The sequence below is a fragment of the Thalassophryne amazonica genome, chromosome 19 (assembly GCF_902500255.1).
Source record: "Thalassophryne amazonica chromosome 19, fThaAma1.1, whole genome shotgun sequence".
NCBI lineage: Eukaryota > Metazoa > Chordata > Actinopteri > Batrachoidiformes > Batrachoididae > Thalassophryne > Thalassophryne amazonica.
The window spans coordinates 10,398,822-10,424,171 of record NC_047121.1 but is presented as its reverse complement, the minus strand read 5'-3'; the positions used below and the strand labels follow the sequence as shown (position 1 = coordinate 10,424,171).

General features: G+C 40.9%; 1 protein-coding gene across 1 annotated transcript; it reads right to left on the bottom strand.

Moving 5' to 3' along the window:
- Window positions 1-2,648: 2,648 nt before the first annotated feature.
- kcnk17 (potassium channel, subfamily K, member 17) lies at window positions 2,649-23,384 on the bottom strand. The gene is made up of 11 exons (XM_034159855.1): window positions 23,107-23,384; window positions 20,715-20,829; window positions 20,439-20,605; window positions 17,356-17,524; window positions 13,816-14,034; window positions 13,099-13,211; window positions 9,056-9,280; window positions 6,375-6,489; window positions 3,442-3,608; window positions 3,158-3,326; window positions 2,649-2,899 (listed from the first exon to the last, which is right to left on the bottom strand). The coding sequence occupies exons 1-11, from the start codon at window positions 23,317-23,319 to the stop codon at window positions 2,649-2,651; spliced, it is 1,923 nt and encodes a 640-aa protein (XP_034015746.1). The 5' UTR covers window positions 23,320-23,384.
- Between the last annotated feature and the right edge of the window lie 1,966 nt (window positions 23,385-25,350).

Genomic DNA, 25,350 nt, shown 5'->3' with positions numbered 1-25,350 from the left:
AGTCCCTAAGCATCTCCAGTGATACATGCAATCTGTCATTTTTCCACCTGTGTTCAGCCTGCCTACAATGCCTCCGCAGAGCCCGGGTGGTGTCATTTAACCAGGGGTCTGGTGTAGGTTTGGTGGACTTAAATTTGACAGGTGCAATGGTGTCCAGGATTCCAGAACAGGTGGAACAGAATGAGGCAAGGAATTCGTCCGGGGATTGGGAAGTTGGCTCAACATGTATATTGGAGTTCACAAAGGCTGCGATGAATTTTTTAACTGTGTCTGAGGTGATGGTACGGCGGCCACAGGCAGGGGCAAGTGTTTTAGTTGCTGGGGGACAGACAGTGAAATTAAATATAATGGGGAAATGGTCAGAGATACAGGTGTCACATATTTCAGAGACAGACAATGGGAGACCGTAGGAGATAACTAGGTCCAATTTATGGCCGCGCTGATGTGTGGGAGCCTTTACAAACTGAGTCAGATCTAAAGAGGCCAAAAGGCTTTTAAACGCATTTGTCAGCTGACTGGAAGGACAACAGACATGAATGTTAAAGTCCCCACAAATTAAAAAACTGTCATAAATTGATATTATTTCCGAAAGAAAATCTGACATTTCAGAGATGAAATCCTTGTTGTATTTGGGAGGACGATAAACTACAGCACCCAGTATGGGACGTGACAGTTGAAGCAGAAATGATTGCACTTCGAAACTACTGTAGACTTTAGAAGGAATGGGCCGACAGCTGATGCTCTGTTTGTACACAGCAGCAAGCCCACCTCCACGGCACGTTCTACGGAGCGCACTCAGGAAAGAGTAACCAGAGGGGTGGAGCTCAGAGAAAGCACTGTTGTCACCTGGCTTTAGCCAGGTCTCCGTGAGCATGAACAGATCCAATTTCTGGGAGGAAATAAAGTCATTTAAGACAAATGTCTTGTTCATGATTGAGCGGGCGTTCAGCAGCGCTGCGCGCACCAACTTGGGACTCGTAGTCTGCCGCAGAGCTGCACGGCTGAGCGGGCGAAGATTCTCCTGCACGCAGCCCCGGCGCTGAGTCCTCGTTTGCCGGCGAGATGGAGGCGGATACTCGGTGCTGGGAATGACCATCCGGAGCCATCGCCAGCGGTATCTGGAGCGGCACAGACCGAGACCGCCACGCTCCATGGACATCACTGTTTGGCAGTCGAGATATTTCCCTCCAGAGAAAGCCAGGTAAATTTTAATCCTGACATGTAATCCCCCCCTCCTTCCACGTCTACGGTTCTTGCTGCGAGGCAACACACAGGCAAGACGCCTCAGATAGAGAGGTACAGAAGCTAGGAGTGGTGGTGGAGGTGACTTCGACTGTCCGTTTTTAGTACAGCCAGGCAAACAGTTCAAGGTATCACATATTTTCAGCAGTGTCAGGCGATCATACACAATCAGAGATGATACATTGTGTAGGACAAGGAAAAGAAAATGTTATGTGTCGGACGCAGCTCGGAGAACCGACCAGCGTTTGAAGGACCCAGTATGAAAGAAGCAGAGCACGGTACAAAAGCTAACTGAATTTAATACATAACAGTGATCATAATAATAATAAAAGGTGCGGTCTGGCGTGGTGCGCTCCCAGCAGCGCTAATGGTCCGGAGCCAGAAGCTGTTTCGGACCCAAGGACCCCGCCGACACCCCCCAGGTGGCCGCAACAACCGAGTCTGTGAAAGAAGGAACCATTATGTGAGTCCACACTCTACACACAGAACACTTAAAGGTGTACAAACAGCAAACACTTCCTGGCTTGATTACTGATCAGCTTCCAACCTGCAGGCATGGAACATCTCGTTCACAAATCACCACAGCAGTGGAAGCTGATACATGACTAACATACAGCTCAATACAATAAGGTGTGAGGGACACCACATTTACTGACTGTATAACTGTTAGTCACAAAATCCAACGTACCTCAGGAAGTGTGCTGACGAGCGTGAGACCTCACCCTCTCCTCTTTCACAGACCGTGCATCAAACCTGGACGTTTCTCAGCGTCCGCTGCTGATGAGATGGCTCCCAAGACGACGATCTCACCCGTCTGGTCACAAGGTCGAGTCTCTGGCAAATGCACACTGTGCACTTCAGTCTTAAATGCCAACATACTCCAATCCCTCCAGATGCACCTCAGCTGTGAGTCCTGACGAGTCGCAGGTGATCAGGGTGAAGTCCTAACAGCCTCAGCAACACAGCCACTCAGTCCCAAATGCATGCCACCTGGGAGGAAACACAAAAGGCAAACAAACCGGCAGCCAGGCCCCCCCAGCCATACAACAGAAAACCCAGAATCAAAAGTAAGTCTAGCAGACGAGGACGGCGAACCAAACACAGCGGCACCATCTTCAATGTTTGGTTCATTCTCCAGTTTCTGGGCTGTTATCTGCTAAAAAGAATGAAGTTGGCAAACATTCATTTCTTTAAAAGTGCTGTTTAAGTGATGTGCCACATGTTTACATACACCTTCATTTTTCCTTGACTGCACACATCTTATGTTGTCAATGTGTTAAAGTGGATCGAGTGATGTCTTTAAATTCATATATCTTTGTGTAACCATATTCAGCATTACCCCTGTTTTCAGCTCAGAGGGGTCAAATCTTGAGAATCTATCCTTTTTTTTTTTTGGGTGGTGGTGGTTATTGTGTTACTGGGGTCTTCTTGATCTCATCTTCATCTTCCATCTGTGTGTCAGGGCTGTTTGGTTCTGGACTGGCAGTCTTTTCCTCGCCCTTACTGCCAGCCCACTGCTGTTTGTAGTACTTGTTGAGCCGCTCCAGGATGTCAATGGAGTGGTTGATAATCAGGGCCAGCCAGGCCAAGCCAAAGAAGATCCAGCAAGCCATGAGGATGTTGTACCATTGTGGGTAGACTTTGTCTGGATTACTGTCTATAAAAGTAAAAAAAAAAAAAAAAAAAAAAAAAAAAAAAAAAAAAACGTTCTCACATAGTGTCAATCAACATCTATCAAAGTGATTAGATTAGATAGAACTTTATTAATCCCTTGGGAAGACTCCCTCAGGGAAATTGAGGTTCCAGCAGCACTGTACAACAGCACACAGGGTAAGAAGCACACACAGTATCAAAAGTGAAAGCTAAAAAAAAATTGCAAATATAAATACTAGCCTAATTATATGGCTTGCTGTACCTGCCACGTAGTCTCCAAAGCCGATGGTGCTGAGGGTGATGAAGCAGTAGTAGATGCCTTCTGAAAGCGTCCAACCTTCATGCTGCTGGAACACGATCATTGGCACCACGAAAAACAGAACTAAGCCACACATGTAAGACACCAGGTGGACGAAGAAGCGAGTACACATCTAGAGTGAGATGTTGGAGGCAACACTGTTGGATTAGTCCGGTAATGAATCACCAGGACCCTCATACAGCCCTGAAGTATTATTTTGATGGTTGAGTGATGCATGGTGTCCTCACCCTTTTCTTGGTCCTCTTCTGGAGGAAGTCAGAAATGTTTCTCTCTAGAAGCAGCATGTATTTGCCCACCCTATTGAGTACCACCATGTTGAGGGGAATGCCAACCAGAGCAAAGAACACACAGAAGATCTGACCAGACATGGTGCTGGGACTGATGTTTCCATAACCTATTAAAAAAATTAGACTGTTAGCACCAGATGTTAGCACTGCAGCAGGAGACATGGCTTAATTTAGACTTCCAGCCCAAATTCTGAGTTCTGAGGGCTTGGTTTTGTGCCCAATAGAAGCTGCATGCTTTAAAAAAGACTAACATCTGGTCTTTAAGATCTGTTTCTGGGTCTGTTACTTTAAACGGTAAGGAGCTGTTGCTTGCCACACCCACTTTCCTTCCAAATGAAGTCACAACATCGCTCCGTGCTAGTTAGAGTGCTAGTCTACGGCCTTGATTATTGTCAATTACAAACCTAAAAAAACAACAAAAAAAAACAGCTTTCCAGACAAACTAATTTCCCTTTGTAGGCAAACTGGAACATAATGGAACTCATGCTCATAGACTGACGTCTCAAAACAATTCAAACAAGTCGTTCCACGTGAGTGACTTGCTCAGTACAAAACAATGCAACAACGATCTGCTGGCCCCAATATGGCAGCAGATTCTCAGTCGCCCCCTTCTGGACACTATAACAGATTGCCCAGAGAGCTGCATTCCTCAGAAACACAATGTTAAATTATTAATGAGACTGAACTGAATAAATAAGTAAGTACAGTAGTGTTCAGAATAATAGTTGTGCTATGTGACTAAAAAGATTAATCCAGGTTTTGAGTATATTTCTTATTGTTACATGGGAAACAAGGTACCAGTAGATTCTCACAAATCCAACAAGACCAAGCATTCATGATATGCACACTCTTAAGGCTATGAAATTGGGCTATTAGTAAAAAAAAAGTAGAAAAGGGGGTGTTCACAATAATAGTAGCATCTGCTGTTGACGCTACAAACTCAAAACTATTACGTTCAAAATACTTTTTTAGCAATCCTGTGAATCACTAAACTAGTATTTAGTTGTATAACCACAGTTTTTCATGATTTCTTCACATCTGCGAGGCATTAATTTTGTTGGTTTGGAACTAAGATTTTGCTGGTTTACTAGTGTGCTTGGGGTCATTGTCTTGTTGAAACACCCATTTCAAGGGCATGTCCTCTTCAGCATAAGGCAACATGACCTCTTCAAATACTTTGCCATATCCAAACTGATCCATGATACCTGGTATGCGATATAGAGGTCCAACACCATAGTAGGAGAAACATGCCCATATCATGATGCTTCACTGTCTTCATTGTGAACTGTGGCTTGAATTCAGAGTTTGGGGGTTGTCTCACAAACTGTCTGCGGCCCTTGGACCCAAGAGAACAATTTTACTCTCATCAGTCCACAAAATATTCCTCCACTTCTCTTTAGGCCAGTTGATGTGTTCTTTGGCAAATTGTAACCTCTTCTGCACATGTCTTTTATTTAACAGAGGGACTTTGTGGGGGATTCTTGCACACAGGTGTCTTCTAACTGTCACAGCACTTACAGGTAACTCCAGACTGTCTTTGATCATCCTGGAGCTGATCAATGGGTGAGCCTTTGCCATTCTGGTTATTCTTCTATCCATTTTGATGGTTGTTTTCTTCCACTCGTCTCTGGTTTTTTGTCCATTTTAAAGCATTGGAGATAATTGTAGATGAACAGCCTATAATTTTTTGCACCTGTGTATAAGTTTTCCCCTCTCCAATCAACTTTTTAATCAAACTACGCTGTTCTTCTGAACAATGTCTTGAACGTCCCATTTTCCTCAGGCTTTCAAAGAGAAAAGCATGTTCAACAGGTGCTGGCTTCATTCTTAAATAGGGGACACCTGATTCACACCTGTTTGTTCCACAAAATTGACGAACTCACTGACTGAATGCCATACTACTATTATTGTGAACACCCCCTTTTCTACTTTTTTTTTACTAATAGCCCAATTTCATAGCCTTAAGAGTGTGCATATCATGAATGCTTGGTCTTGTTGGATTTGTGAGAATCTACTGAATCGACTGGTACCTTGTTTCCCATGTAACAATAAGAAATATACTCAAAACCTGGACTAATCTTTTTAGTCACATAGCACTACTATTATTCTGAACACTACTGTAGGTGGGAGGAGTAGTAGTAGTAGTAGGTAGCTAACGCTGTTTTACTGATATTTTGAACACACAGGGGATTTCTGTAGTTTCCTTGTACGCTGTCATTCATTTTTTCCTAAACAAATTGGTCAAAAAAGGGATTTGTCACTAATGAAGCAGCTGTTACCGGTGAGTAGAGCACTCACAGGTTTACGTGCTAACAATATGTTCATGTGAATAAAGTTGTAGATCAAGACAACGTCCTTTAAGAGGAAGCATGTCTGATACATGCCCTGGGACCTGTTGGCAGTGGGGTTTATCCCTGGATACTGTAGCGTGAACCCAATAACAGTCTACGATGACCTGTGATGGAACACCAGTCCATCACAGGTTACTTCTCCAGCCAACACCGGTATCCATTTACAGCTGGGTGGACTGAGACAATGCACATTAAGTGTCTAGTCTAAGGACACAGACATTGTCTGGAGAAATGTGTCCCTTGGCAACTTGACTTTAATGTGTCCATGAAGCACTTTTACTCACTTATATATCAAAGTAGAGAACTTTTAATTTCTCTCCGTACCAAAAATGACCCTACTGCTCAAACTGCCTCAAAGGTCACTCCTCCAACCCTGAAAGCATCATCAAGTTGCTGATAGGTGAAGCTCTTACCACAGATTTTCAGCATTAGGTTGAATTAATGTGAAACTTTTAAGGCATCAGGATTCACTGACAGAATCTGGCATTCTGTGGATCTGAGTAGTTTTCAGACTTTGCTTACCGATGGTTGTAACCACAGTCGCAGCAAACACAGCAGAGCTTGTGAACCTCCAGAAGCCGTATGATGTAGAGTTCCCTCTCAAACTCAGGCCAACCTTAGACGCATCTTGAACAACCTGTAAAACAACACGCGGGATATTGTTTTGTCACTGCCATATGTTTGCGTGTCTGTACCAGATTGATTTCCTTCAAACCTGGTGGGAATATCACAAATAGATATCCAGTGGTGTGATTAGATTTGGAGTAGTCTGGTCAAAGGTCAAGGAAACACCTGAAAAACACCTTTTCTTGTATATCTCAATAACTAAGAAGCCTAGATGAATGATCTACTGGATGATGACGGGTATGAATAACATCATCATGAAATCACGCAGAAGTCATATGATGAAGTCACACGGTGTCAAAAACACCATTACAGACATCGGTGTATATTTACAAAATGGTGTGTAGAGTGCATCAGGTATGCATCAGTCCTCTAATACCTTTTTGTTTTTAGTTTTAAATAATTATTGTATGGCCTTGCCTTGCAATGTGGAGCGCCTTGGGGCAACTGTTTGTTGTGATTTGGCGCTATACAAGAAAAAAGTTGATTGATTGATTGAGTTTTACTTGGTTTTAATTAGTATGGTTAAGGTTTCTTCTTGTAATCAAGAAATGGCCGAAGGAATTTTTCCCTACTACCGTTGCCAGTGTGCATGCTCAGCGGGTGGGTCAGTTTACCTTGCTAGTGTGAAGCGCCTGCAAAGTTCAAAGGTCAGGCTAGAAACTGAACAGTGTTGAATATTACATTAAAGTGACAGCGATGCATCACAATGTTGCAGCAGCACTGATTTGTAGATGATCCAGAACGCTGGTATGTTACTCAGAATATTGCCAACCAATGGACAAAGAATGTGGCCACAACACATTATTATAGCTAGAGTGCCTTGATTGGAGAGAGGTGTCAACTCAGAACACGGTGCCATTTTGGGTCTAACTGCGCTGAACCACTGAATGGACCTTTTATGGTTTCAACATATTTTTAAACCATTTAACCACATACAGCAACACATCCAGGTACAGGTGCTGTCAAAAATAAAAAATAAAAATAGTTAAGCTATCAAATTTACATAAATTTACAATTTATAATGATTTATTTAATTAATTTAAAGCCTGATTTATGCAGCTGCAGCTCTGTAACTCCGTGTCATGCAATGATGTGCATGAGTTTTAAAATTCTCCGTCTCTGGATTATGGTTTATTCTGGACTAATTTGACCCTCAACAAGCTTTTTTTTTCTACAATCATCACCTCCAAATCAAAGGTAAGCTGAACAATTTCGTCTTTTACCGACTTTGTACTGTAAATGTGATGTGGACTTTTCTGATCCATTTATCACCATTTGCACTATAAAAACTGTTATAATACGATGGAAGATGAAGGATTAAAAAGACAAGTGTCAAATCACAGCCTTTTGTGTCTGATTTAACAGGTGCATGTCAGGTTGCCGGTCCGAGCCTGAACACCGTTTGACAAAACTAAACGGCCTCCCACTTTACGCAAATCTGTGAGTGTCAGAGCTGAACTTTAATTTGTACCTCTGCACGTCCAGACTGCTCAGGGTTTTTAATGGAAATACATTGCGATCAGATGAGACATTTTATCTGATGTGAGCGAAAAATCTGCTGTACATTGTCGTTTATACGACGACGGTTTGGGTGAGTTTTACTGTACATGAGACTGAACAATAAATTTACCTCTCAAAGCTTTGACGCTGAAGTCGCTTCCATCCCACATGGCTGACTTTATTTTCCCAAATTTTTCTTCTGTTTGGATCTGAAGGGAATCTGTACATCTTGAAGCCCTTGCTGTGACTATGTGTGCATCCAAATGCACAACAACCCAGCATTTTCAGCGAATAAATAAATAAAATAGCTGGATTTACATGCAAACACATTAACAACCAATACTATTTTTGCCCCACGATGGCACCATGAGTCACATGACCAATTTTTTTCGACTCGTCATGTTGCCACTCTCTCTAATAAAGGCACTCTAATTATTTACCTTTAACCTTTGGAACCTACTCCAGCAACAGAGGCTCCCGTCTCCTTGTACAGGCTCTCTACACAAAATTCTGCCTGAAGAGGAGGTGGGCTGACGTGTGAGCATGTTTGTCAAAATGCCCATTTCAACAGAGTGTCTGATTTCATCACATATAAAAATAAATCACAAATGCAGTGCATCCGGAAAGTATTCACAGAGCTTCACTTTTCCCACATTTTCTTGTATTACAGCCTTATTCCAAAATTGAGTCACTTCATCCCCATCCAACCTGATGGAGCTTGAGAGGTGCTGCAAAGAGGAATGGGGCAAAACTGCCCAAAGGTAGGTGCACCAAGCTTGTGGCATCATATTCAAGAAGACATGAGGCTGTAATTGCTGCGAAAAGGTGCATCAACAAAGTATTGAGCAAAGGGTGTGAATACTTATGTATATGTGATTTCTTAGTTATTTTTTTAAAATAAATTTTCAGAAGTTTCAAAAAACTTTTTTCATGTTGATATTATGGAGTGTTGTGAGTGGAATTTTGAGGGGAAAAAAAAATCTATTTACTCCATTTTGGAATAAGGCTGGAACATAACAAAATGTGGAAAAAGTGAAGCGTAGTGAATACTTTCCGGATGACGTTTCGTGCCTCACCTGAGCCACTGCTTCCAAACCCTCCTGGTTCAAACAGCTGTAAGTCTTCAGCAGCTTCTCTTTGTTTGACCGTATCAGGCTGATGTCTTTCTTTCCCAGATCTCCTTCTAGCTTCCAGAAGATCACACCTCCAATCAACACGTAGAGCACATAGATCACCCCCAGTAAGAGGATGGGGGCAATGTGAGCAAAGCTGACGATTTCTTTTAGTCCCATCTTCTCCTCCTAGAATATCAGGATCCAGCCGTGCTCGCCGTCTCTCTGCAGACTGACGCTTCCCCTGTCTCCTCCTAGTTAGTCTGTTTATTTCAGGCAAATGAAGCTCCACGTGCACTGCTGTTTCAATCGCTCAAATGGCCTCATGTAAATCCAGTGGAGGAAAACCAGCAGACACCACCAGGGGCCAGGCTGGAGGTGACGGCTGCAGCCAAGGTAACTGATAGGTTATTGTGGTCCATGGAGTTACTCTTCTCCAGGGTTTGTCCAGCAGCTTCCTGAGGGGGTCAGTTAAGGTCACAGGCGATCGATCCTGTTTGGTGCACTCATGGAGCACAACACCAACTCCACAGCACTGTGACGATGGACGTGTTTGATGAATTAAGACAGCGGCTCATGCTGGTTGACCATTAGTTCACAGACAGACGTGTTAACGCACACTTACACGACTTTCAACAAAAATTCACTACAATGCAGCTGAGTCATGTTAGAAAATGCATGTAAGTAAAAATATTAATTTATCTAACAGTTTTCAATTTTTTCAATTTATTTTCATTTATATAGCGCCAAATCACAACAGAGTTGCCTCAAGGCGCTTCACACAGGTAAGGTCTAACCTTACCAACCCCCAGAGCAACAGTAGTAAGGAAAAACTCCCTCTGAGGAAGAAACCTCAAGCAGACCAGACTCAAAGGGATGACCCTCTGCTTGGGCCATGCTACAAACATAAATTACAGAACAATTCACAGAACAATTCACGGACGAATATACAAGAATTGCTGTTGGTGCACAGGACAGGAGGATCGCCAACACAAATACAACTCCCATATCTGGATGGAGCTGCACCTTAAACAGAGAAAAAACAGAATCAGGCATCAGAAAGAAAAAAAAATACTGTATAATTTGCCAGCATTAATCAACAAGAAAAACAGAAGAAATACTAAGGTGATCGCCAGCCGCTAGCCTTAAACTTCACTAAAACACCCAGAATTTAGGTGAAGTTGAGGCTGCGGCCCTCTTCAATTACTAATAACATGAATTAAAAGAGTAAAAAGCGTAAAACAAAACTATATTAGTATGCTAGCCATCTGAAAGGGAAAATAAGTGCGTCTTAAGTCTGGACTTGAAAGTCTTCACAGAATCTGACTGTTTTATTGATGCAGGGAGATCATTCCACAGAACAGGGGCACAATAAGAGAAAGCTGTGTGACCCGCAGACTTCTTATTCACCCTAGGGACACAAAGTAGTCCTGCACCATGAGAATGTAAAGCCCGGGCCAGTACGTAAGGTTTAATTAGGTCAGCCTGGTAGGGAGGTGCCAGTCCATGAATAATTTTATAGGTTAGTAGCAGAACCTTAAATCTGATCTCACTGGGACAGGAAGCCAGTGAAGAGATGCCAAAATGGGTGTAATGTGGTCAAACGTTCTGCTTTGTGTCAAAAGTCTGGCTGTAGCATTCTGAACCAATTGGAGACCCCTAATGCTAGCCTGCGGTAAACCAGAAAATAGAACATTGCAGTAGTCCAATCTAGAAGCGATGAACGCATGGATCAGGGTCTCAGCATCAGCCATAGACAGGATGGGACAAATCTTTGCTATATTTCGCAGGTGGAAGAAAGCAGTCCTAGTAATATTTCTAATATGGAGACCAAAGGACAACGAAGGATCAAAAATTACCCCAAGGTTCCTCACTTTGTCAGTGTGATGTATGACACACGAGCCTAGGCTGAGTGTTAACTGGTCAAATTGATGCCGATGTCTCACTGGACCAAGAATGGACCAAGAACCATCATTTCAGACTTTTCAGAGTTTAAAAGTAGTAAGTTTCTAGACATCCAACTTCTCACTGGTGCAAGGCACTGACAGTCCATCCATCCATCCATCCATCCATCCATCCATCCATCCATCCATCCATCATCTATCAATAACAACTGATTCAAATCAAAAATCAATATCAGCAATGGATACGAATATAACAGTACACAGACCCATGAACTGATCAATGGTTCAATTTAATGTCATCAATCAGTTGAGTTAATCTTGTTTCACTGCTGATTCTGCATCTGCAAACTCTTGTAAAGGTTCAAAGATTGATGCGAAGCTCTCAAGAGACTACAGTGGGGTAAAAAAGTATTTAGTCAGTCCCTGATTGTGCAAGTTCTTCTACTTAGAAAGATGAGAGAGGTCTGTAATTTTCATCATAGGTACACTTCAACTGTGAGAGACAAAATGAGAAAAAAAAAAAATCCTGGAAATCACATTGTAGGATTTTTAAAGAATTTATTTGTAAATTATGGTGGAAAATAAGTATTTGGTGACCCACAAACAAGAAAGATTTCTGGCTCTCACAGACCTGTAACTTCTTCTTTAAGAAGCTCTTCTGTCCTCCACCTGTTACCTGTATTAATGGCACCTGTTTGAACTCATTATCTGTATAAAAGACACCTGTTCACAGCCTCAAACAGTCAGACTCCAAACTCAACCATGGCCAAGACGAAAGAGCTGTCGAAGGACACCAGGAAGAAAATTGTAGATGTGCACCAGGCTGGGAAGAGTGAATCTAGAATAGTCAAGCAGGTTGGTGTGAATAAATCAACTGTGGGAGCAATTGTAAGAAAATGGAAGACATACAAGACCATTGATAATCTCCCTCGATCTGGGGCTCCATGCTCCATTTCGACCCGTGGGGTCAAAATGACCATGAGAACGGTGAACAAAAATCCCAGAACTACACAGAGGGACCTGATGAATGACCTGCAGAGAGCTGAGACCAAAGTAACAAAGGCTACACACTACGCAGAGAGGGACTCAAATCCTGCAGTGCCAGGTGTGTCCCCCTGCTTAAGCCAGTACATGTCCAGGCCCATCTGAAGTTTGCCAGGGAGCATGTGGATGATCCAGAAGAGGACTGGGAGAATATCATGTGGTCAGATGAAGCCAAAATAGAACTTTTTGGTAAACTCAACTGATTGTGTTTGGAGGAAGAAGAATGCTGAGTTGCATTCCAAGAACACCATACATCATGCTTTGGGGCTGTTTTTCTGCAAAGGGGATAGGACGACTGATCTGTTAAGGGAAGAATGAACGGGGCCATGTATCATGAGATTCTAAGACAAAACGTCCTTCCATCAGTGAGAGCATTGAAGATGCAACGTGGCTGGGTCTTCCAGCATGACAATGGTCCCAAACACACCGTTCGGGCCATGAAGGCTCCGTAAAAAGCATTTCAAGGTCCTGGAGTGGTCTAGCCAGTCCAGACCTCAACCCCATAGAAAATTTGTTGAGGGAGTTGAAAGTCCATGTTGCCCAGTGACAGCCCCAAAACATCACTGCTCTAGAGGACATCTGCATGGAGGAATGGGCCAAAATACCAGCTACAGTGTGTGCAAACCTGGTGAAGACTTACAGGAAACGTTTGACCTCTGTCATTGCCAACAAAGACTATGTTACAAAGTATAGAGTTGAACTTTTTTTACTGACCAAATACTTATTTTCCACCATAATTTACAAATAAATTCTTTAAAAATCCTACAATGTGATTTCCTGGAATTTTTTCTCATTTTGTCTTTCATAGTTGAAGTGTACCAATGATGAAAATTACAGACCTCTCTCATCTTTCTAAGTAGGAGAACTTGCACAATCAGGAACTGACTAAATACTTTTTACCCCACTGTATTTTTATTGTGGTAGGCGGTCTAACGGATGAATGTACCCGCTTGAACTTTACATTCACTTCACTTCCCAATTTGTTAATATGAACAGAACGAGAAACTTAGGCAATGCTATTTACGCTATAATAACAGCTGGCTTATTCTTCTGGGCTACTTCTGTGCTGCGCTTTCTGCTTGTGTACATAGTGCTGCCCTTCAGTGATGAACAAAGGGAAGCATAGGCAACGTCAATGAGTTGCAGCACAGCAGCAAAAACCCGAAGGAGGTCTTTAATGAAAAATGTATTTAAAGGTCAGAAATGGCACTTTTGGCTTATTCTAATTTATCATGAAAAACTAATGTCTACATTAAACAAAGAATAGTATTGATTACATCGTATAGCAGCAAATCAAATGGTATGAAATCATTGCATAATAAAAAAAGTACAATTCCTATAATTATATGGTAGCCCATGAATCTAGATACGTATTGTTTAATAAGGCACAGCTGCACACCCTCTATCTATCTATCTATCTATCTATCTATCTATCTATCTATCTATCTATCTATCTATCTATCTATCTATCTATCTATCTATCTATCTATCTATCTATCTATCTATCTATCTATCTATCTATCTATCTATCTATCTATCTATCTATCCTTTTCCAGGATACAGAGACTTTTGAACAGTCAGTCAGACAATAATTACGGTCTCCACCTGTCAGTTGGTAGAAGTTAGAATGTCAACACTGGCACATTTACACAAATGTGCTTTGTCCATGAAAATAAATGATTATGGTGTATCACATTATGTAGGAATAAGAATCAGGACACGCTTTCTAATTAATGCGTGTCCCGTTGCAGTCCTGCAGTAATTTTCTTCAGCTGCCCGTCTCAGCTACAGTTAGATCTTCCAGTTTAGTGGATGACGTGCCCTCTTCTTCCTCCTCCTCCTCTTCATTAAAGCCCGGGTGAGTCAGGCTAATTGCATGCTCCATTATTCTGGCCCCCAAGTTGAAGATGAGTGCGAGCCAAGCCAAGGCAAAGATGATCCACACACCTGCCAGGCTGCGGTACACAGAGATGTAGTGCTTGCTTGGATCGGTCCCTGCAACAAACAGAAATAACAAAAAGTGAAGGGGTGTCTTAAAAAAACATAGTGCTACGGCACTGTAGCTCACCTGGATGATACAAGACATCAGAGTTTCAGCTACAAAAGTGGGCATGGCCAAACTCCAAAGGTCATATCAAGGTCAATATTAAGAAAATCTAACAACCCATAGGATATGTTTTGGAGCTACCAATGAGCTACCTTTGCCATATTTGAAATCAGACTGGATTGCCTCAAACAAATTTGGTGTCCTCATGGGTAAGACAACACACCAAATTTCAGTTACACTGATTCGGTGGTTTCAGAGAAGATGATGTTTAAAGTGACAACGGGAAAAATGGGCGTGGTCACCATCCAGGGGTCACATCAAGGTCAAAACTGAAAATTTAGCAAAACCCATGGGAAGTGTTTTTTTTTTACTTAATGATGGCTACCTAATGTGGCAAATTTCAGCTCAATCACTGCATAAATGCCTAACAAATGGCTACATATGAGATTTTCAAGACAGCCATATTTGAAATCAGATCAAAATGCCTCCAACAAAATTTGACGTCCTTGTAAAAAGACATAAAAAGATACTAAGAATTGTTGACAAAAGTGATGAAATGTGATGAAGTGAAAATCTTGACAGTACCTAAGGGTGATTCTTTAACTACGGGCACTATTGGCCTTGTAAATGTAATTTCCACCACACCATTGCCTTACAATATAAAGCGCCTTGGGGCAACTGTTTGTTGTGATTTGGCGCTATATACATGTGCTCTGATGTCACTGTTTATCTCCATAGAAACTACCCAAACAATCTTTCATGCAAACTGTGAAAGTGTTGTGGTGGAAATTACGGCAATAGTGTGGGACAACTACATTTTGTTTAAAAAAATCACAACAGTTGTATGACACTGAATACCCCAATTATGTTTTGATTATGTTACAGATATTTTATTCAGAGATATTTTAAAACATTAGAAAAAACGTTTTTTTTTACCATTCATTTTTATCATTGAAGATCAAAAGTCTGGGTGTGGGACAAGCACAAAATGGCAATATTTGCATATAATGATGCTGAAAAAAGGTGAAAAAGTCATCATAGACTACTAGAACAAATTTCTTAACACACTTTCATTGTAAAGATAACTATAAAAGTGTGAAATTTCCCCTTTTTTCTGTTTTTCATACAATATGATCAAAGGACATAATAAGTGCCCGTAGTCTAAGAATCACACCTAAATGTTTGATGGAGAATTTGTACTTAAGTTTGTTATTTTTCTCTGAAAAGGCTCTAAAATTTAGACCTTTGCTCAGATGCATTTCCACTGAGCATGTTCCCCTGTGTTGGTAACAGAGTTGGGCCTGGCCAGAAAAATGTAGATGAGTCGTGACTCAGTCCATCCCAGCTAGCTTGTGTAGATAATAACTCAAAAGCAATAAAAGCTGTCATCATAACTCATCAAATTAAAAAGAGTGCATATTGAGGATAAACCGATTAGTTTGTGGTGAACTTTGATTTACCAATAAATCGCAAATGCAACTTTTTTTTGCCTATGTAACATTCCATAAAGTTGTCTGCACTGTCCCTCAGAATTAAGCTAGCAACTGCAGGAAGACACATGAATATACAACAATATGTATACAACAATATGTTGAAAATATACAACAGAACTGGAAATTAAAAGTAGAATTAGTGAATATATGCAGCTGTGGATGGTAACCTTTCATCATTACTGCAAATGAATTAATGCAAGTTAACTCAAAACATTGGTTTTAAACATTTTGAATCACAATACATCACAATAAGGGCAGAAATAGACATCAAAATGTGAAAGCAAAAAGAAAAGTGAGCAGTCTTCCATAATTCCCTGGCTCAATTTATGACGCCTCAGGAAAACTTCAACAATCAGTCCTTATGGATCAAAGATGCTTGCCCCAAACTGTTCCAGTCAACACCAGAACGAACAGAATTTATTAGACAGTTTAATGAAACTGTCTAATAAATTCTTACTTACTACACACGCGCCCGCCACACGTCCACCCTCACTGACATGCAGCAGTTGGAGGAGGAAGACGAAGAAATCAATATCCAGAATCATCCACACTGACGATCCCTCCCAAAAATGGTCAAATCAAAACTGACTTTTTTACAGTAGTCTAAATCTACTGCGAGTAAAGCCAAAATGTGACATGCGAATGCGAGTTAATGAGGTTTACTTGGACATGATCAAGTTTAAACTTCAGTCTTTAAATCTACCTGACAAAAACCTTGACTGTTTTTTGGGGCTGACATGGCTGAAGTCTATGAAAGGGCAGCAGATTTTTCCAAACACATCTTTTGGGGAAATCACCTGTCAGTATGTCGCCGTGCTTTCACTCAGAGCTGAGCTAATGTGGACAGAGCGCTGAGCATTTGGATGCTTCGTTAGTGATTGCTTTATTATGTGTCGACGCGGGTTGAGGAGCGGACCTGCGTCAGACGGAACCCAGCGCTACAAATAACCAGAAAAGCGGTTCCAAAAACAATATATTTAATTTACCCACTGGTGCATAAAAAGTGTAAAAACAGAAATAGCGTCCTTCTGGTGGAGTGAAGGCTGGCACGCTCTCCAGCGCCCAAAAGGATCGAAGCCCGGCGCTCCTGGACCCACTACCACCGCCAAACACCCCCCAGGTGGACACGACAAACCGACTCTCTACGAAGCATAGAAGAGGTGAGGTAAGTTAGCAGTTACAACTAATATCCTTCAAAAGACACACACTATCAGCAACACATACAGGTCTGTATTTTAAGCTTTATGCAAATAAGCAGCTTCTCACAACAGGTGGAGGACCACTTGTCCGCATGCCACAGCAGTGAGAAGCAAGCTGCACAATCCTCATCACAATTCAAGTATACTGCGTAACAAAATACCAAGTTACTATCAACAATTAGTCAAACACTTAATCACCTTTAATGTGTGCTGACAGCATGTGTCCCTCACCCTTCCTTGCTTCACGGGTTCGATGTGTCAAACCCAGGCGCGGTCCTCAGCGTCTCACAAACGAACATCACAAGGTCGAGTTCCCGGCAGTTCTGCTTGAATCACACATGACTTAAATGCAGAACGCCATCCAATTATCTGCTTCAGCTGAAAGTCTTTAAGGCTGCATGTGAGCACCATTCACAGGTGCTACACATGATGTTGATGAGGGTGAGGATTCTTCAGCCAGCACCTTCTCCACAGACAAATCAGTTCTCATGCCACCTGGAGAGCAAAGAAAAGAAAAGAACACCAAAATATCCAGCCACACCCCCCAACACACAACATGCTTAGTGTTTCTACTCACCTACCACATAATCTCCAAAACCGATGGTGCTGAGGGTAATGAATACAAAATAGAATCCCTCGCCAAAAGTCCAGCCTTCAGCGTAACTAAACAGCAGAGGAGAAACGACCAGGAACAGCAGGCTGCCAGTGACGAAGAATAAACTCACGGCCACAACCTCAACTGTTTGCTACGGGATGAAACAAACACAGTGCTCAGATTCAGCACAGAATGATTGAATCCGTCTTGAACTTTAGACGACATATTTTGGCCATGTCATTAAGACCACAACTTTACATACACATGGGCAAAAAACAAAACAAAAAACAACTAAACAAATACAGAATTTTTGCCAATGCCACACATTTCATGTTACCACTCAATTCATGTGTTAAGTCATTATTAACACATAAATTATTTCTATAAAATTTATTTTCAAATAAAAAGCAACTCCATTTCTGGGGATGGAGCCCCGAGTTTAGCACAAAACTGAAACCGAAAAACCTTGGACAAAGTTAGCTGTTGATCACGGGACAAAAGAGAAGCCTTTTATTTCAGTTTTGAATATTAATTGAATATTGACATTAAAAAAAGTTGCCCTCTTTGGTCAACTTAATCCTCTGGTGGCCAGTGTGTCCAGATCAATTTTTCATCATAATGCTATTCAGAAATTAGCAAAGGAATACCACAGAAACATTGTTTGAGTATTTACTGAAACTACAACTTCATAGCTGTAGTTTACATCACATCATTATGTTAGTTTACATCACTGAAGATGATCCGTCACTCATAGCCAATGCTGGATGCCAGAGAACATCACATGGACTGTTGATATCAGTCTGTGTCTCTCGTCCCATTCGGCTGCAGCGTCTGTCAGTGTGGCATTCTCACTGAAACACGCCTTTAAGCGCTCAGAAAACCTAAAGGAACATTCCCACTGACCTGAAAACAGTTTTATTTTAGTATTTACTCTTCCACACTGTGGAAAAAAAGACGCAGAAGGATTGTTTTTACAGAACCGGCACACCAATTATGGATTTTGTTCAACGGAGCAATTATGGACATTTTAGTGACGCTAAAGTCGGAGTTTTCATCACTGAGGGATTTAATTCATATCGTAAGGATTTACTTGAAAAAGAAGACATCCAGCTAAACTGGTCGGTAAGTGATACTTTATATGTTGTTCTCAATGTACCAGCTCCCAACAGCTTGTGGGCATTTTTTAGATTATATCCTAAATTCTTTTCATATGTTACACTAGTTGGGCAGCATGGTGGTTTAGGGGTTAGCACTGCTGCCTCACAGTAAGAGGGTCATGAGTTCAATTCCCACGTGGGGCCTTTTTGTGTGGAGTTTGCGTGTTGTCCCCATGTCTGTGTGGGTTGCCTCCAGGTGCTCCAGCTTCGTCCCATATCCAAAGACATGCAGGTTAGGTGGATTGGAAACTTTAAATTGACCATAGGTGGATGTGAATGTGTTTGTGCTGGGATAGAGTTAGAGTTACATGGTCCACAAGATTTTTTTTTATATTATTATTATTAGTTCAATGGTTCTTGCTGTGAAAATTTGAGAAGCACTCAAACAAATTTGAAAGCTGAAAAGCTGGAAAGCGAAGATTATTTTGAACATTTTGATATGCAACACATGGGAATTGTACTCTCTCCAAGTACCTTAAAAGGGTCATTTATGAAGGTGTGGCAAAATGATATGATGCACTGATGAGTATACAGCCACAGGTGTCCCACTTAACTCGTAATTACACCAGTTTGTCATTTAGGATCTTTGAAGAGAAATTCCATCCATTTCTGGAGTGCTCTGTGCTGTTCTGGGGCCGACGCCATTGCATACGACAGCTAAGACCAAGCTTTACTAAATTATCAATAACTTTTTATTTATTTTTTTGCTGAAAAGTTAACTCCGCAGACTTTCGAGCCAGCCATCAGCCATCTTTCTAGTCCTCATAGAAGCTGTGTGATGACATGCACAATGTGTGTCCAATTGGAATTGGTTCACTGTCACATGGTTTTCCAAAATCCAATTGTAGAGCAGATTTACCTCACATGAAAAGCCAAAGATCGTTTTCAGGAGTGATATGTTACTAGTTGGCCCGTTTGAACAGCGCCCTGGGTGCTCCAATGAGTACATACTATTGGGCTCCAATGCGCTCTGCGCCATTACACACAGTGATCAATGAAAGCAGACGGAGCAGACGAAGAGTGTGTAACTATCAGGACTGCTCCACTAGTTTGCATGTGAATGTTACTAGATAACTCTTGCTTTATCGGTGTAAAGCACTGGTTACCATATCAATGGAGCGAGGGGGAGGGCCGCTCCTCAGACTGTAAGGAGCCAAAGTGGGCCAAAGTGTGAATGAAAGCTGCTATAGGAGCAGCACAGAACACTCCAAAACAGCAGAAGCAGAAGTCTGTGACGTAACCTTTGTGTAATAGCAGATGGAAATTACTTTGAGATGAAGACAAACAAAACGCATAAACCATTTTGTATATATTGTTCAAAATGTGCATTTGTGTTCATTGTTTGAACCTTTTTGTTTTACAGTCTTTCACACAAGAATTACCTTATAAAGTGTCAAAACAGTTGTTTATTATAGTTTGCTGTATATTTTGAATAAATGTGCATGGAAAATAATTTCCACTTTACTTTTTCCTTTCTTATTTCTGATTGTAAACCTTTATTACACTTATAAAACACAACAAAAGCATATATATTATGAAAGCACAGGTTGTCCTGAAAAAAAGAGACTTGATTGTGGGATGCAGGGAGAGCTGTTAACAGCAATAATAAAACATTAATGCCAGGCGAGTGAACTGTTCAAAAAATGCCCTCAGACCCCAGAGGGTTAATGATTAAATCAACTTGATTTGTGCAAAATTTGATTCACCGAACATCTGACAGAGTTAAGTAAATAAATAAATCATTCGACTATTGTGTTTGCATAACTTTATCTGGAAATAAATCAAAATATATTGATTTGGAACATGAAAAACGTGGAGTTGAGAAAACGGTTTTCACCCCACATGTATGTAAACTTATGGCTTCACCTGTATGTTTGATGATCCCACTGGTGTTTTTCCCTCAGTCACCTTGTGTGGAACAACTGAGACCATCCCCCTCTCCAGTCTGCCCAGGTGGACAGTAAGACACTTCTCGAGTTGTTTGAGAAAGGCGAGGTTCAGGGGGATTCCACACAGTGCGTAAAACACACAGAACACTTGGCCGCACACCGTGCTGGGGGACAGATTCCCGTAACCTGTGAAACAGAAGAATCATCATCATCATCATTATCATCATCATCTTCATCATCAGGAACACTGCGCTCCTCATGGAACAGTCCCAAAGTTGGAGCCGTGGCTGCTCACTTATAGTTGTGACCACTGTCCCTGCAAAAAAGAAGGGGCTGCTGAAGTCCCAGTTACTGGGGTTTCTCGAGTTCCCCGAAGGGTTCACGCCCTTTTCCCAGGCGTCCAAAATCACCTGGACATAATAAAACTTTAACATCATAAAACAGAAGATAATCACAACCTGCAGCTTTTAAAATTTGCATTTTAGAAAACAAAAAGGCATGAGATCAACATAACAAAAATTGGACTAGGGAGAAAAAAAAAATCACTTTACTAGTTTCCTGGAACAGTATTTATTTGCCTTGTAAAATAGATTTTTTAGTTACTCTGCCACACAAGAGTTACGTTACTACGTTACAATGATGAACTCCTGCTATATATTCAGTTGCTTTAAATAAATTTTAAAAAAGTATGACCACTAAAGATGTATTAGTCTACAATGTCATACTGGTTGCACGCACTATAAATAAATAAATAAATAAATAAATAAACAAAAAATTCACCTGTTTTGGGTGGAATGTTGGAATATGACTATAATGGTATATGTCTGGATCACATTGTAAAATCTATCCTACGGTGCCCAAAGGTGTGTGTCTTGCAATGTTTCATTGGATAAATGAGTGTGAACACGTGCACATTGGTAAATTGTGCATTGTGCTGAATAGACATTTTATTCAGTGTTTGTAATAGATTTAAAGTTTTCACCTGTTCAACAAGAATGGCTTACCTTTTTTGCCCCATACTATAACATTAATTAGCCAGTTAACTTCTGCTTGAATGCATCAATTAAATTATTATTATTTTTTTAGTTCCTGATGAAAAGATGACATTTAAAACATCTAAAGTTAGAGCGTAGGTTGTAATTTTCCAGATTTTTCCTTAAAAAACAACAACAACAATGTAGCCAAACTGTAATGGCTCTAGCAGCAGGCCAGGTGGAACACCTATGCAGCATCAGTTGGTTTAAACACTAAATTAAAAAAAGGGATTTTGAAGAGAGCCCAGAATATGTGGATGGAGGAGGCAGATCTGATTGCATGGAGCTGTTTTAGTCCACACAGGTGCCAAAACAGAGACAGGCCGATCACCTCTCTGTTTCAATCTCCACTCAGGTATGACCAACAGACCCATCTCTGATGATCTGAGAGACCAAGTAGTAGATTAGGAACTGTGGAGGTGGAGCTAGAGTAGCCCATTGAGTGTCTTAAAAACAAACAAATAGGAGAATATTCATGTGAATTCTGATCCCCATAAGAAGCCACTGCAGTGAGGCCTAGATAGCTGACTTCAGCTCCAGGCTTTTCATCTGTTGACTTGTCAGTGACATAATGCATCTGGCTAAATAGACTATTGTCCAAATTTGTGGTCCCCTAAAAACTTTGGGTCACACACATACCAGTACTGTAACTCCTACAATATTCCCCTTATATTTTATACATCCATTCTCTAAACCTGTTTATTCCAGTTCAGGTTCACAGGGAGAGAACAGACTGCCAGCCTATCGCAGGGACGGTACATATACACAGACAAACACATTCACACTCTTACTCACATCTACTGTACCTCATAATTTTAAGTTCAGGATATAAAGTATGATCCAAAATAAATGCAAATGAATCCATTTTTAATAATTAAAACAATAAAACATATTGAACAACAACAAAACAAAATGCTTTTAATGTGAAATAAAAAAAATATAAAATGTGCAACAAATCAGAAAACCGTACGATATGGCAGCAGTTATTATTTTGTTAGTGTCTTACCTTAGCCTTGCACAAATTCATTACAGTAAAATTCAACCATGAATGAGAGCTCGATTCTGTTGTCACAACAAGACAAGGCCCTACGTTTTAAATTCTCTACTTAAAATTTAGCGGTTCCATTAATTCTGTATGTGGATGTAATTAATGTTAATTTAAAGTCTACAGTCTGCACTTTGAGCTTTATGCCATTTTTCCTTTCAGCTCCAATGTGATAACAGCAAAAATAAATCCGCCAGTTTTTCTTTCTTTGCTTTGACATTATCCTTGTTCCACGTTACTGCAATTATGTCTTCTTTCACAAAATAATATATTCATATTTATCCATTGTTAGCAATATTATGGGGAAAATGATAAAGTACTAAAAATAATGCTTGTATGCAAAACCATCTAAGTTAATGAGGATTTGATTATTTCTTTATTTCCACCAATAATGTACCATTTGTATTTTAAATATTCCTGTTAAAGGTTCTGATAGATTTGTAGAAACCGATACCTGATTTAACTTTAGTTGCACTTGACACTCCAGAGCCCCTCAGGTCATCCACAGCCTCCCTGCATGAAGCCCTGCCCCACAGTTTGAGAACCACTGATTTGGCTAAACACTGCCTAGCTAAGTTAAACTACAGCAGGAAACAAATGGAAAAAACCTGAACACACTCCTCCAGCGCTGCTCTGTCCAGACACATGTAATTTTCCAAGATGTTCAACTTCTCCAGCTGGAAGTGGTTCCTGTTGTTGCACTTGGCATCTCGCTCCAGGATCTGGAAGACGGTGGCTCCTATCAGCAGGTACACGGAGTGTGCCAGGGCCAGCAGCGCCGTCCAGCTGACTCTGACCCGGACCACCCGGAACCTCGCCATCAACCTGCACTGACGCTCAAACTCAGGAGAGGGGTCAAACGGACAAAGTCTGAAGCAAACACGCACACATCACGCCATTTCACTTTCACAAAAGGAAACTGTCAAAAAACCCAAAAGAAACACAAACCACAAACAACCAAAAAACAAAAACAAAGGTTAGGCAGCTGCCAGAGTCAACGTGAAGTCAGTTTTCCACTCGGCCTGATGGGATGTGACGGGCAAAGGCCTCTGACCGGATAACTGCAGTCACTGAGTGTTGATTGGTCACCGTGTAGCTTCTAAGTTGCCTGGACAACCGTTGAACTCCATGAGGGTGACATCTGGATGCACTCAGTCACTACTAAGGAAGCAGAACAAAAGTTAATGTTTTACCGACTACTGCTGCTTGTTCCAGAACCTCCAATAGTCACACAGTGAAAACCAGAGCACCGCCACGAGTTTCCAGTTCCACCAAATTTTACCTTGGAAAAAAATTTCAAAGTCAGAGTTCTGTTAGAAGGCTTTTCATAAGACAAATTAGATGTGATCCAATGTCAGGAGGATGTATTTAGTTCATACAGTTGAATCAATGTTTTTGTGGTGGTGTCATTTTTTTTTCAACTTTTTTAGTTTCTGAATTGTTTTTCAGATAAGTTTCACAGAACATTGTTTATCTCTGCTGTGCACAATTTGTCATTGCTTTTTGGCACTTGGTTTCTGACTGATAACTGGAAGACAAACAGGCATAAAATTGGAATCTCCATCCAATTTTGGCAGTGTAGGTAAATCCATAAATGAGAGTGACTGAGGCACATTTGATTGAGATATATGTAATATAATATAATTTATAATATCACACAAAATATAGATCAAAAGGGCTTTTCAATGTTAAAAAAAAAAAAAAAATCAAATATCTGCTAAATCTGCAATACGGATCAGATGCAGATCAAACTTAGTCTATTCACTGAGAGTGCCAGTTTGCACCTCATTGTCCAAAATAAGAGTGATTGAGGTACTTTTGACTGAGATATAAAGCAAAAGATACATCAAATGGGCTTTTTAATATTATGTTCAACTGTCCACAAAATACACAATCTGGATCAGATCAGGATCAAACTTTGTCAGGTGATAGTGAGTTCCAGTCTGCACCTCTCATTCAAATATGACAGTGATTGGGGCAAGTTTGATGAAAACATAATGTAAAATATACATTAAATGGTTTTTTCAATGCTAAATTTAAATGGCCACAAAATCTGTAATCTGGATCAGATCCAGATCAAACTCTGTCAGCTGATACAAGATATCAAATATGAAAGAAATTTGATCTTTGTTGACAGAGTTATGAATTTTTGAAAATGTGTTCAGTGTTATAGGGATTTTTTTTTTCCAATTTTCCAAGATTTTTGCTGATTTTGAACTTTGACCTTGACCTTGAATCAGTTCTTGCCTACCAGGATATGGATCTTCAGTAAAAAAAATTCAGAATCATACATGAAATATTGTGGGCTCCAGGCTGTTCAAAAACAGACAGATGGGGTGGAAACATAACCTCCTCTAACTTTGTTGGCGGAGGTAATTAACAGGAAACATACAACTCAAATTCCTGAGTAGACAACCTGATATCAACATGCACAGATTCAATTTCAAAGATACTCATAGGTGAACCTTTTGGATCAAATACAGAACAAACACAAAAAAACATTGATTTTTCATTGTTTTCTAGCAAAAACTCATCAGAATATATATATACAGGAATTTGGGTATGCAAAAAAAGTTGTATCCCTACTAGTGGGCATCCCCTTGGCCTTCTGCAGCCACTGGGGTCCTCAGCAGTCAGGCACCTGCGTGCTGGATCCTGCACAGAAAAACGGCCACATGGCCAAAATGTCGTAGCCGACACTCCCTCACAGTGCAAGTAGTGATCCTCCTCATCTTAGTCTCTGTCAGTAACCACTGATACAAAGTCTTTCCAGTGGTACCCAGTGACCTCATAACTCCGTAAACTCTTTCCAGGCACCTCTCAAAGGCTGAGGACCCAGCGACATGCATGTC

Excerpts from the sequence above, each read along its gene's own strand:
- kcnk17 (XM_034159855.1), bottom strand. The coding sequence starts at position 23,319 with ATGGCGAGGTTCCGGGTGGTCCGGGTCAGAGTCAGCTGGACGGCGCTG. Across the intron at positions 20,606-20,714 it reads GACAGTGGTCACAACTATAA|GTTACGGGAATCTGTCCCCC; the intron begins GTGAGCAGCCAC and ends TCTGTTTCACAG. Across the intron at positions 17,525-20,438 it reads TCTCAGTTGTTCCACACAAG|CAAACAGTTGAGGTTGTGGC; the intron begins GTGACTGAGGGA and ends TTCATCCCGTAG.